Source organism: Primulina tabacum, chromosome 14, assembly GCF_025594145.1.
Source record: "Primulina tabacum isolate GXHZ01 chromosome 14, ASM2559414v2, whole genome shotgun sequence".
Taxonomy (NCBI): domain Eukaryota; kingdom Viridiplantae; phylum Streptophyta; class Magnoliopsida; order Lamiales; family Gesneriaceae; genus Primulina; species Primulina tabacum.
In genome coordinates, this window is record NC_134563.1 from 36,890,828 (window position 1) to 36,905,037 (window position 14,210).

At 32.3% G+C, this 14,210-nt stretch overlaps 2 protein-coding genes across 2 annotated transcripts; one reads left to right on the forward strand and one right to left on the reverse strand.

Moving 5' to 3' along the window:
* The first annotated feature begins 1,931 nt into the window (after positions 1-1,931).
* On the forward strand, positions 1,932-3,785 carry LOC142524006 (lysM domain receptor-like kinase 4). The gene has a single exon (XM_075627732.1). The coding sequence runs from the start codon at positions 1,932-1,934 to the stop codon at positions 3,783-3,785; it is 1,854 nt and encodes a 617-aa protein (XP_075483847.1).
* Positions 3,786-3,918: 133 nt separating this feature from the next.
* LOC142524846 (protein DA1-like) lies at positions 3,919-10,355 on the reverse strand. The gene is made up of 12 exons (XM_075628969.1): positions 9,929-10,355; positions 8,766-8,883; positions 7,733-7,817; positions 7,364-7,547; positions 7,080-7,200; positions 6,389-6,472; positions 5,406-5,525; positions 5,097-5,309; positions 4,901-4,963; positions 4,672-4,790; positions 4,517-4,575; positions 3,919-4,423 (listed from the first exon to the last, which is right to left on the reverse strand). The coding sequence occupies exons 2-12, from the start codon at positions 8,874-8,876 to the stop codon at positions 4,131-4,133; spliced, it is 1,452 nt and encodes a 483-aa protein (XP_075485084.1). The 5' UTR covers positions 8,877-8,883; positions 9,929-10,355; the 3' UTR covers positions 3,919-4,130.
* Between the last annotated feature and the right edge of the window lie 3,855 nt (positions 10,356-14,210).

Here is a 14,210-nt window from a genome sequence, read left to right on the forward strand (position 1 = left end):
CAAGAATATTGTTTTTTCACAGAGAAGAAAAAACTGATGACAAAAAAAAATCGTGAAAGCAATATAAATTGAAAATATAAAAGAAGAAAACATTTGACGCAATAATTTAATTTAAGGTTTAGAATATATTATTTATATTATATTTTTATTTTTCATAAATCAATAACACGTTGTAAAATAAGTGGTCAACATTATGTATTATACTTTATTCTTCTCTCAAATTTAATTTTAATAACTATTGTGATATCAATTTTATATTATATTTTCTCCAATGTCTAATTTATACAAAATTATAATATTTATTACTACTATGTTTTTCAACAATTATTAATTTATTTAGATTGCGCTTGGATAAATTGATTTCAAATTTATGGATTAGAATTATAATTTTATTGTTAACAATGAAATAATATATCAAATATTGAATATACACATTACTTATTTACATATTATTATTTATATAAAGTAGAATAAATTTCAAATAACATTATTATTGGGTGGACTTGAAAAATATCATAATTAACATGAAATACTACTATATAAACATGAAATGAGTGGATTTGAAGTTTATAATGTTACTTCTCTAAATAACAAAAATACATTTGAATGTATTGAAATCCATGGATTTGAAATCCTTCCATTCAAGAATAACCTTAGATTTATAACACATAAAATTTTTAAACAAATATCTTTTGCACTCATTTTATAATACATGTAGTACAAATTATATTACATTGAATTTCTTACGGATAATGCTAAAGGTACAACCAATATATCGTACTGCGATATTTACAACAATTATATAGTGAGATTTTGTTATTATCTAATGAGATTTTATATTTAATTTATCATGAGATTTTGATAAATGAAATTTCTGTATTGATTTTTTTGAATTATAATAATTATTGTACAAATTTGGTTGCACATGTAGCATTACTCATTTTCTATCGACTAATATAGCATAATCATCAATATATAATTTTTTGTAAATTAATCTCTTTTGATCTCATTTCTTTAACAACAATTATTGATAATAGAAATGTATTTTCACGTGCGTCGCACGTGTCTTTGCCTAGTTTAATTAAAAATACCAAAATCAATTAATTTTTTTTACAATTATAATTTTTTTTTATATCAAACTGATTTTTTTTTTTTTTTTAAAAAAAGAAGGCACGCAAACCTTAGCATTTGGAATTTATTGATACCCTTTGAAGACCGGGGGTACTAGTTTTTTGTTCGAAATTCCAAAAAAATCTGTCAGGATTTTGAGATTTAAATTATAAGAAAGTGGACCGTCCCACAAGAAAAAATCAAAGATTTAAATCTTTGTTTGTGTTTGTTTATATATTTGTCCCAGTCTTAGACCATGTCAAGACCATGTCAAAATATACTTTTAAAATGAAAATTATAATAATATAGCCATATTTTAATGTAAAAATATACTTTTAAAAATCAAACATGCAATTTCACGTGAGTCTGTCTTTATTGTTACATTTTCGAAAAAATAAATAATTAATTCAGATAATTTTACTATTATGATAATAGCCTTATTTTAATGTCAAAATATAACTAATTTTAAAAAAATAAATAAACTAGAAATAAATTTTAAAAAAAAATGTGTTGTACAAATAACCAACGCATGGACAAATATACTAGTATAACCTTTGTCCAGTCTATCAATTATGTAACAAACTGCAAATTCCCCACCAAATATGATTCCACCATGCACCCGGTTACTGAGACAATGTTACATAATATTTTTGTCTTTAACACTATTTTCTTCCTTGAATTCTTGATTCTTGTCCCTACATTAAATTCTGTAAACCAAATCCATGATTTAATAATCATTCCACGCGTTTATTCCTGTTATAACTGCAATTGTTTAAATTCAGGAGCCCTCGCAAACGAAATAATCCCACCAAAACATAAAAATGAACTGGTTTCTCACTTCTGTAGTAACTCTCACTTTATGCACTCCATGCATAAACACGCAGCAGAAGTATGTAGGAACTGCAGCATCGAAATGCACCAGAAGTGGAGAAACAGATGCATCTGAATCTTTTCTCTACTCATGTAATGGTGATTCCTCGTCTTGCCGAGCTTTTCTGATCTTCCCAGCAAGATCTCCTTTCAACACAGTTCCGACCATTGCAACTCTCACATCATCTGACCAAACAGAAATCATGAAAATCAATAATGTTACGCGGTATACGGTTTTTAAGACAGAGCAAGAAGTTGTGGTTCCGGTGAATTGTACTTGTTCAGGTCGGTACTATCAAGCCATCAGCACTTACCAGGTTCTAGGCGAGCATGAAACTTATCGTGTGATTTCAAACGACACGTTCCAGGGATTGTCAACCTGTCAGTCAATCAAACTTTCAAATATTGACGTGGGGTTTAAATTGGTACCTGGAAGCAAGTTGCGAGTTCCTCTACGATGTGCATGTCCAACGAGGGGTCAAGTTCTAACAGGAACTAAGTATTTGCTGACATACGCGATTAACACGGGAGATACCCTTTATGGTTTGAGTAAAAAATTCAATGTAAGTTTAAAGAGCATTACGCAAGCAAATAGTTTTCCTGACGAGCGTTTCACGATCTATCCTCTCACGACAATCTTAATTCCAATGCCGAGGGAACCCTCGAGCTCAAACACTATAACTCGTGGTTATAAAGTGAGGGCGTCAACTTTTCCTGCACATGTTGCTCGAAAACACATATCAAAGAAAGTACTCTCAACTGCTGGTATATCTGCTGGAGTCCTTTCTCTGGTAATATTTCTTATTCTGCCAGTTATCTTCCTGTGCTACAAGAATAATAAGCCAGTTCTAGAAAAGAGAGGAAGAAATGAAAAGTATTCTCCAGAAGACTTGGTTCTTGAAATTGCAAGATTAGAGCGTGTTCTCAAAGTTTTCAAATTCACTGAAGTAAAAAAGGCAACGGGGAATTTTCGAGAGAAAAGGAGGATAAAGGAGACGGTTTACCGCGGAACTTTTGGAAGAGATGTTTTGGCAGTTGAAAAGATTGCTGGGGACTCACGAACCGCAGTGAAGATATTGTATCAGATCAACCACTTCAATATAATCAAACTCCATGGATTCAGTGAACATAAAGATGACACGTACTTTGTATATGAGTACATGGAAAATGGCTCTCTCCAAGAATGGCTCGGCGGAAGAGGATCCGACAGCAAAAAGGGGTGGAATGAGAGGATTCGTATTGCACTTGATGTGGCCAATGGACTTCTCTACCTTCATAACTTCATGAAACCAGCGTATGTCCACAATGACATAAGAAGCAGCAATATTCTTCTTGACAGCAATCTACGAGCAAAGATAGCAAATTTTAGTCTGGCAAGAAAAGCAAACTCTAATGATGTAATAACACGGATTGTGGGCACTGAAGCATACATGGCACCTGAGTATATGGACACGGGTCCAATTACCCCCAGGGTTGATGTATATGCATTTGGGGTGGTGTTATTAGAATTGTTCACAGGAAAAGATGCGGTATTTGTGCAGGATGGCAAGGAAAAATTACTGTCGTCTGAAGTAGAAGCTATAGTGGAAAGCGAAAATTCAGAAACTGAGCTGACCTGTTTCATCGAACTTAGTCCTGCCGAAAATGGTGGAATAGTATGGGCCATTCAAGTGGTGAAATTAGGTTTAAGATGCTTGGAGCAAGATCCTGAAAATCGACCAAGTATGGTTGAGGTAGTTTCGGATCTTCTGAAAGTGCAATTGAATATGCAAAAGCCAAGCGCAGTAGCACGAGTCAATTTATAAGATTGCGTTCAACAAGGAAAATTGAGTCACCACCTTAGGCTCATCCTCTGTACTCTTAGATATTATATTTTCACATTAGATGGTAGACATACCAAGTATGTGGTATGATAATACACACTACGGACAAGCATGGTAAATCTAAAAACAAAAAAATCAATATTGAAGATGAATGTTAATATACAAGGTACAAAAAATGACTCCCTAAACCTATCCTGACAGCTGTACTGACGCGTGTTGTCCTATATACATTGGCCATAGATACTAACACAGGAAACGCCCGGCTATAATTTAGTAACAAAATATAAACTCAGAAGGGAAGAAGTTATCAACGTCTGCAACTGAATTTCAACGAGGAAAGTTTCCTGTCTCCCTCATGTGGTCCAGAGTCCTTCGTAAGCCAAACTTCAGCACCGCTTGGTCAGCAGCTCTAAAACCATTTCCATATGTCTCAGATGTATCTGTTGCTATCTGGTTTTTGAAAAACACGCCAAGTTTTCTCTCAAAAGGAGACCTTGGCCCCCGTCTTGAGGTTGATGCTTTGTTACTATCAGATGAGGACTGGCTCTGGGATTCCAACCACATATTGGCCATGACTTGGCAGATGCCTTCTTCAATATCTTGTCTCAGATTTCGATAACCTTTCAGAAAATCATGATAAACATGTTAATTATTCACGCTCTTGAGAAATGATAAATGACAACTATAATACGGGGGAAGGTATGAGAAAAGACCATTTAGTCTTAACCAAGCATGCATCATCTCATGAGCTAATATTGATCCAGTCAGCAACCTGCTCAACGCAACAAGAATCAGAAAATGAAATGAAACTTAAAAGACTTTTAAGAAGCGCAAAAAAAGAAACAATGATAAAATATGTATATAAGACCTTGGAAGACCGTATAGAATGAGAATTGCAGTCACTTCACAATGTCGTCTTAGTTTATAAGGCTCTGTTCTCATGCCAAAGACTTGATTTCCAGCACCCAATCTTGGTCGCCTCAAAATCTGGTGATGCAAGTGACAAAAAAGAGTGCAAATTTAAATTTAAATTCAAAGTAACTTTAAAATACCCAAAATGGGTGATGAGAAAAGAAATTGGCCACAGAAACCCTTACAGTGCTAATAGTTTGTTCCTCAGAAAGACAGAGACCTCGAGTCTCAGCTACGTGATGATGCCCCTGCAAGAAATGAAAAAATCAAATTAAAAGCCACCTACCAGTATAAACAACTGGCGCAACAAAGACAAGCAACAAAGCTTCAAAAATAATGTTAAGGTTTTTCTCTCGTCATGTGATTGAAAAAGTTTCTTACATGCCTCTCTCCACCCATGGCTTCATTCAGAGCCTGCCTCTCAACCAATAGTATAGGGATTTTCTGAGTCACTTTCATATTTAATCCCGCGAAGAAATCTTGTATGTCGTGTAAAAGGGGCTGACACTCATTGGTATCCATAATAGAAGAGTCCATGCACTCCAAGCAAAGCTTCCGGCCATCATTAAGGACTGCACCTCTCGAGTCCCATGACTGAAACAAGACAAACATTTAATCAATTGCACTCATTACGGTTTCATGCAAAAATAATCGGGTTTCTATAGATTTGGAGTGATCTGTTACACAAACCTCCATACGCTCGCAACTACAGCACCGAGGAGTTCCATCATGCTCATGACTAGGACAGTATTTCTGGGACCAAAAAGGATGTGCCCTATATTCAATAAGACCGGTTGCATTTGTTCGAATCTGTGGAGCAGAAATAAGAGTTGAACCTTAACAATAAAACAAAAGTAGCAAGCACATGTTTTTAATGAGAATAAGAGAGTCAAAATAGAGAAAACATTACACGAGTTAGAATAATCTACATTAACAGAAACAATCGCTTAAACATAACATCTAATGGAGGATGCACATTTTTTCAAATAACACAATACTCAAAGTTTAAATTGAAAAAATAATTCCTCCATTGCATCCCAAAGACCCATCTGTTGTTAAACAACAAGCATGGTTAATTGTCACAATTTGATATTAATATTACAAATTCTATGTTTGGACTTTGTATGCCTTTACATAATACTAGTAATTTATTTTGATGGGGTTATTTATTTCAAGTTGCATTTTCGTGTATGTCTTCGACATTGCTAAAAATTACACAAGCATTTGGATGTTTCTGTTATGAGATTAGGGTAAACTTCTTGTAATGGTTGCAATAAATTCTTGTACAAAGTATAAATATATTGGAATAATTTTTCATCATCAAATGTTTAGCAACTCTTGAACTTAATCGAATGCAAAATGCATCAAAGTCTCGAGTCTTGAAAATGGTTTCAAAGATATAACTTGGGATTAGTCTAATGATGTGATGTTTGGTGGTTTCATGTAGCTTATATGCTCCAATGATAAGATACAGTATCACTGTTAAGCTTCCAAATGTTACAAAATTCGTAACATAATATCTGTCTAGGATCTGTCAACCACAAGGGTCACGAACATTAAATTCGGAAAACTATAAAAGATGCAAATTTCAGCCTCGTAACACATTGTGAGTATATAATGGCCTACAAAATTTCAGATAATGAGCATGATAATCCATGGTATGAGAAACTTACGAAGTGCTGGCAGACATCACATTTCGGATGATAAGATTCCCTGTAGCAAGCTTTATGATATGGGTAACTTCCAGACACAGAAAACTGTAGCAGAAAAATACTAATTGAGATTTCTTGACATTTTAAAGAGATTGATGATGCTCCAAAATCCAATATCACGATTTAATTTGAAATTGCTTCTGCAGTTAAATTTGTACATTAGGAGCATCTAAAGTCTTTTTATGAAAAAATAGCAAATATCATATAATACTAGCATGTTAATGATGTTAGAAAGCTTTCCGTTTCAGTAAAAGCATAATTCTGGTTAAAGCACCATAAGTTCTTCTATTCTTCACCTTTTGAAGCTCTTAGATCAAATTAATTAGCTGGTTACAAGTACAAAAATGGCGATATCATATTGCATTTGACCTTATTTATGCATATGGATAGATTCAATTAAATTTTGGTTTCTTAATAGGGTATCGACCGCTGTGCACACCTTTCATTTTAAAAAATAAGGCTACTAATCAATGGAATACTTTAGCAGTAATCCCGAGTTATTTAGGACCAGAGTTAAAAAATCACATAGTAGAACATACATGCATGTGGTCCAAATTATATAAGTATATACTATATGTGCTAAGTTCTAATATCAGTTCAAGATAAGGTAGACAATCTAGCAATTTTCATGGACTATTGAGAATTGCTGTACCTCATAATCTGATATTGGTTGCTTGCATCCGTAACATCTAAAGCATTCTGGATGCCAAACAGCACCCATACAACTCAAAAATCGTCCATGGCCAATCTCTGTATTACAGCCAGCGCAAATCCTACCAGTAAAAGTAATAGAAAATTAGTAGAAGAAATGACCAAAACTGAGACCATGAAAAATACGAGTTCAACAATTAGAAACACAAACAAATGCGATAATGAACTCAGAAGCAAGAAATTTTTTTTCTTCATTGTGTTTGAACGATATTAAAGTCCAATTACCTTAAGCTTGTCGAGTAGGGAAATGTTATAGGTTGGTAAAGGCTATCATAACCGTGTCCATATCCAAATCCAAAACCACGTCCATATTCATTTTGGTGACCATTGTCACGTGAAGACTCAGCGTTCAAACTCTCCTGCAGAGCCCGAGCAAGCAGTTCATCTTCTTCCAATTGCGGTTGACTATCTGTGTCATTGAACAGTATTCAAATATGTATTTTTCAGTAGATTTGTATGAATTCGACAAAGAATGTAATAACGGAATAAAAAAAAAGTGACAAGCCCTTTAATCCAAATTTTAAATTTAAAGCAGCACTCGACAAAAGTACAAGTCCCAGATTCATCAATCCTGAAAGCCAATTGCCAACTCACCTATCACAGCTTTTCTTTTCTGATCTTCTTCTGAAAGAGATAAAGCAATAGCATGTTCTATATCTTCAGCCTCTGACAATGAATCCTATACCAATGTTCACCAATAAACAAACTTTTTATGCAAAAATAATAATAATATTAAGCGAATAAAATAATTAATTCATCTGTCGAAAGCGAATTCATGCCACCAAGGAAACATTTGGTATTTGTGAGTGAAAACCAATTAACCGTGAATGGACATCATCTTTGTCCACTCAGCATTTCTATTTGATTTGAGACCATAATAAGACCTATCACATTTCGTATAATAACTAGTTAAAAGATCCAGCTCCTCCCAGCTGACTTATGATACATTTTGTTTAGTATCACTGTGATTTTGTTGCCTTCGTTAGAAAAATTTGGTCATTTACAAAAGCATAGAGCATATTAAGTAAAATAAGCAAACAATAAACCTAAAATTAATACATCAATAGCTCGAAGCACCGAAGCATAGTAGCTACACATCAGGCAAACCAGACTAATGACGAACAGAAATAGATGGTCTGAATTTAGCATATGTTCTCAAGACATTATTAACATAAAATTTGAGGGACTATCCAGTTATGGTTAGTCCCTTTATATAATATACACAACTTTCCATCCCGGATGGACTATTACAACCGCCAATTTAATTATCTTCCACGTTGACTTGGTTTGAACCATAGCCAAAATCTGAAGCTCCATTTTTCAACATGAACTTGGGAGTAAAAATAAAATTATAAGAAGTTCATTTAGATTTGGTTTCAAGAATATCCAGTCCTATGCTTCTGTCATAAAAAACAACACATCTAGAATCAACTTTCAACATTCAGGAAAAAATAAATAAAATTTAAAAAAACACAACAAATTTATCAACATAATTTGAGGACTGTAGGATCAACGGAGCTTCTTTCTGCTTCTAGCACCGTGTCGCATACAAGGTAGCAATAAACTGATGTAGGTTAGTGAATCGTGTTAGACTTGAGAGAAGAAGATTGAAAACAAAAGCACTTACCAATGAACTAGATGGACGATTGGCAACATTATCTGCTCCATTTCTCCAATTATGTAGCCCCTCTGAAACTTTATGATTTGAACCTTTGAAAATTTTGCTAAGCCAGCCCATTGGTTAACTGCAAATGGCAAGGACCGGTAGAGCCATATCATGCACCGAACTATAAATAAAGAAGTAGAAGCAGGACACACCACTTTGAAGGATAAAACGAGATGAATGAGGGAAAAGTGGAGCACTCACAAACAGAGAAACACATATACAAACTATATACTGCGTCATTCATTTTCAGTTCTTCTCTTCCCACTCGAAATCTAAAATGATGTGAATGGAGTTTCACAACTTTTGCAGAATTTTTTATTGACAAAAGAATTGCCAGGACAGCACAGATGTTCAAAAATTATTGCCTGCACCCGCACCAACATTCTCGTCTAAAATAAATATTGTTTCGATCATAATGAAAAAACTTTTTGATCAGATTTATTTGACAAAAAATCATGCATAGTTTAAACCAGATACTTGAAAAGATCATACAAACTGGCAGACAATAACAATGTAAATTACCACATAAAATGTAGGTCGAATAATCATATTCTTCTTAAATATGTCAAAAAAAGAGAAAAACAAATAGAACCCGATGCCACAAATGTAGTAAGATTGTATATGTTTATACATTTGACCATCTTGAAAGAATGCAAAGTAAAGAGCAGCCCACAAAAAGAAGCAAATTGTACCAACAAACAAGGAAACAGCGAGTCCAATGCTAATTGTTCCACAAAATCAAATACAACTTCTGGCAAAAAAAACTCAGAAGGCTTCAAAAGGCAAGCAAGTAGAATACCGATTTACCTAGCAATCATGCCTCTAATAACCCTAATGCTTAAATATCAAACAACACATAATAGCTTATAACAGAACAACAAGGATCCTCAGTTTGTCGAGAAAAGTAGATATAATAAACACAAACTCAATATAATGATCGTTCCAGCTCAATGTATCTTATAAACTCAAAGATAATCAATCATCCTGTATTTCAACAAACAACACAAGATATCATGAGCTTTACAGTTGGCTGACCTGAAAATAAACCCCAGAATCTGCAAAAGTGGCGGAAGCAATTGGCAATCGAATCAAAACAAACCAATCAAAACCGATTCTGCACGTACCCTTCAATGCTTTAATCCAAAAAACGAATCTTTACACCAAATGAGAAACTTTTTCAAAAAAAAGATTGATCACGCAGAATCTTTCTAACCTCAATCCCTTAATACAAATTTAAAAAGTAAAAGAATGATTTTAAAACAAATGAATAGGAGTAATTGTACTAATAATCCACCAAGAAACCAAAAAAAAAAAAAAAATCTTGTGGAAAAAATTGATTCGTGTGAATAAAAGAACAGCAAAACGAGAACACGTATCACAATGTTTTCAAAGTCAATCGGGACATAACATATAAATGGTAAATTACAACACAAAAGCGTGAGCTGTTTGACTAAGAAAACATCAAATGCAGTTGGCATTTTTGAAATTGTGATCTTTCTCGAGTAGTTGGATGAATAGGCATACGCCACGAGATTCCGTAAAGAGAAGAGAAGACAAAATGAAGATAATTAAACAAATTAAATATACTAGAGTAATTAAATTAATTCATTAATTTTTTAAAATGTCGGAAAGATTTTGTTGCCTTTTTAAGATATATATTTATGTTGAAAAGTATATTTAAAATGTGAGTATTGAATATTTGAATGTTGAAAATAAGAGTTGTAAATATTGAAAATTAGTGTGTGATGATATAGGTAATGATGTATTTTATTTTTGGATTATTTGTAAAGATTTCCTATAAATAGATCTCTCATTTGTGAAGAAAATCACAATTGAGTAGAGAGAAAAATATTATAAAGTGTGTAGTTTGGTAAATTTTAAGAGTTTGAGATTTTTACTTTTTACCATAATTTTTTCTTTTTCACAACAATTTCCATATAATCCTAAGTCCTCGCGTATCTAATAATTATATCTAAACTCTCCTTAGAACAAATAATTAAGGTGAACATTTAAAATTTCAAAAATACCCATCTCAAATTACAAAAATACTTTGTTTTTTAATATAAATTGTATTGTAAAACATATATTTTAGTAGATTTCATATCCACTTTACGAAAGTTTGAAATTACTAAAATTATTTATCTATTTTTATTTAGATTTTTGAATTTTTAAATGACTTAAATAAATTTTTATAAGAAACATAAAAAATAAAATTAACAAAAACATACCAAGATATCACTGTGAATTTGTATTCTCTCCCCCAACAAAAATATATATATATATATATATATATATATATATATATATATATATATCGCGCGCGCGCGCAGTGATACACAAAATAGATTTGAGTGGATTCCATCCATGGGCCCAAAATAAAACATGGAGTCGGGCCTTAGAATTGGGTCACATGAAACGAAACTTTGAATGAGCCAGCAGCCAGGCCTTAGTTTTTAGTGGGTGTTCGTTATTTGGCCCGATTACCGTTAACTCGCGTTGTGTTTGTAACCGTAACTTACTTGTAAATCTTTTTTTTCCCCAGAAAAAAAAATATAAATTAAAAATATTGATTGCGTAGCTAATAATAATATAAATCATGAAAATAAATAAATTAAAACAATTTTTTATATGAAAAAATATGAGGAATTGATAATGGGATAAAAAAGTTATTTAAAAACATATATTTATTTTACATAACTATCAACCTGGGCCCGGAAGTGCTGGGCCGGAAAATTTTTTGGTGCATAATGGTGGGCCTTGAGCAGAAACAAGACACTTTCAAATGAAAATATGTGTGAATAGATTTGAGGATTATTACCCAACTAAAATTTTGTCAATATCCAAATGTCTACAAATGATAACCAGCACCATTAATTGGTGGGGGATTTCCTTAATTTTATTTAAGGAAAAACATGTCTTCATGTAATATATGTACTTGAAAGAAAACCTTAAATGGTACTCAAATCTAGTAATTATTTCATACAACCACCATCAAGAGAATTTTCTCACGTGCAAAAACTTATGTAAGACGGTCTCACAGGTCGTATTTTGTGAGACGAGTCTCTTATTTGGGTCATCCATGAAAAAATATTATTTTTTATGCTGAGAGTATTACTTTTTATTGTGAATATCGGTAGGGATTGACCCATCTCACAGATAAAGATTCGTGAGATCGTCTCACAAGAGACGTACTCTTTCTCACAATAATAAAAAAGAAGAAGTTATTTTATGGGGTTAATATCCTATGTATTGCGGTAGCAACAAAATTCCATTTCCGTGCGTGGCTGCATTAGATTCAAACGTGTACAATGTGGACGAAGTAAATATTAAACATGCAATTTGGTCGAATGAATATTCCATCGCAAAAGTCTTTATTTTGAATTAACATTAAAAGGATGAATAAGTTTAAAATATTTAATATTTATTATCAAAAATAAATATGGTCGTTTGGAATCATTTCCATCACAATCAGAGGTTCAACACAGACCCAACTTAAATTCAATAATTAAATTGTATTTAATAAGGGTAAAAAAACACATCGACTCAAAATAGTTAATTAAGCTACCAATTGAAATATTGTTCTTTCGTGTGTGTGATATATATGTGTGTTTTCCAATCCTGGTTTAAAAAAAAATCTAAATAAATAAATAAAGAGCAATATGACCCACCACAATAAACACCTTTATAAATGATTCAAAATAGTTAGTTAGAATTTGTTTTCCACCTTTAATGAATCATTTAGAAATTATCATATGATCAAATTTAATTTGGGGAAAACTTTATTTTTGGTCCTGCATGTTTGCATATCTACGATTTTGATATTCTATATTATTAATTTCGATAAGTCTGTTATATTTGTTTATTTAACAATTCTAGTCATTTTTTTCTGACGTGACGCTGATCATCAGCACTTCAGATTAAAAAGGACTAGATTATCAAAAATCAAAAGACACAAGATTAAGACTTGAATTCCACATATAGGAGACCAAAATAAAAAAATGCTATTTTCCCATTTAATTCTATTTCATAAGTTATTATAAAATATTCTAGTATATCTCTATGGAATATTATTTTCGAGATAAATATAATAATCATATCATAATTTATAGATCAAGCGTTGTTGATGAACAATAATTTTCCTCACATTCAACAGAATTTGGGCAAAAACTTGTGTGAGACGATCTCACGGGTCGTATTTTGTGAGACAGATCTCTTATTTGAGTCATCCATGAAATTATTACTTTTTATGCTAAGAGTATTTTTTTTTGTTAATATCGATAGTGTTGACCTGTCTCACAGATAAAGATTCGTGAGACCGTCTTACAAGAGATCTACTCTAGAATTTGCTAGGTTTTATAAGATAAACTCCACAAGGTTATATGTCATGCATCAATAATAATAATAGTTAATAAAAAAAATCTTTTAACTATTTACATGATTACAAAATAAAGTTGGGAATTTAAAAACGCGTACACTTTTTTTTTATTTTTTTGAAATGAAGATAATATAATGGTGGTTGTCACCATCTAACTACAGCTTGCTGTTTGTAGTCCCCCACAGGGGGCTGGGCAAACAAACGGGCAATTATAAATTTTATCAATATGAAGTATTCCAATTCATGAATTCTGAGTCACACACAGCATCCACGTATTTCCATCCTGGACAACACAACTGCGTGTGGTCCTCGACAAATTTACACATTACAGAGTATTGACAAATAGTAGATCTATTGTGATATGGTCTCATAAATATTTTTTTTATGTGTGATCCAAATAAGAGATCCGTCTAACAAAATTGACTCGTAAGACGTGCTAACAAAAATTTATATACTTAGCTAGGCAAATGATATCCAACCCTGACCCAAATGATATTAATTATATTGCAATATATTTATAGAGTTGTTTAAGTTTTAAACAAAGTTGACAAGTTCTTAAATAGCTCATTTAATTTTCTATTTTTTATTTTATAGATTTTGAGGCAGCATCCAACAAGGACACATGATCCATATCGATCAATACGAAATGCTCGTGTAAAATTGTAAAAAAGTTAAGAAATGTGAGAAAAATTGAACATTTATGATTTAATTGTGACATGAAATTATTACTATTGTGTCTAACTAATAGGAGTTATTTCTCTTATTTGAACGTTGCATTCGAGAACCCCTCTATATTTTTACTGCTGCGTTATGTTTTTGTTCAATTGAATATACACTGATTCAATCACTTTACGAGGTAAAATTTATTTGCATATTTAAAAAAAAAAATTAAGCATGAAACCTTTTTGAGTCCGCTTAACTCAAAGGACATATGTGGTTATTTAACTAATCTATGAAACGAATTTTAATGTATAGTATAATGAGGTTTCTAGCCGGAAAAAAATATTGTTTTGGTAAATTTACACGACCAA

Coding starts and splice junctions, on each gene's coding strand:
- LOC142524006 (XM_075627732.1), top strand. CDS start 1,932: ATGAACTGGTTTCTCACTTCTGTAGTAACTCTCACTTTATGCACTCCA.
- LOC142524846 (XM_075628969.1), bottom strand. CDS start 8,876: ATGGGCTGGCTTAGCAAAATTTTCAAAGGTTCAAATCATAAAGTTTCA. Junction 7,201..7,363: donor CCCTACTCGACAAGCTTAAG/GTAATTGGACTT, acceptor TTTTACTGGTAG/GATTTGCGCTGGCTGTAATA. Junction 4,791..4,900: donor AGGAACAAACTATTAGCACT/GTAAGGGTTTCT, acceptor TTGCATCACCAG/ATTTTGAGGCGACCAAGATT.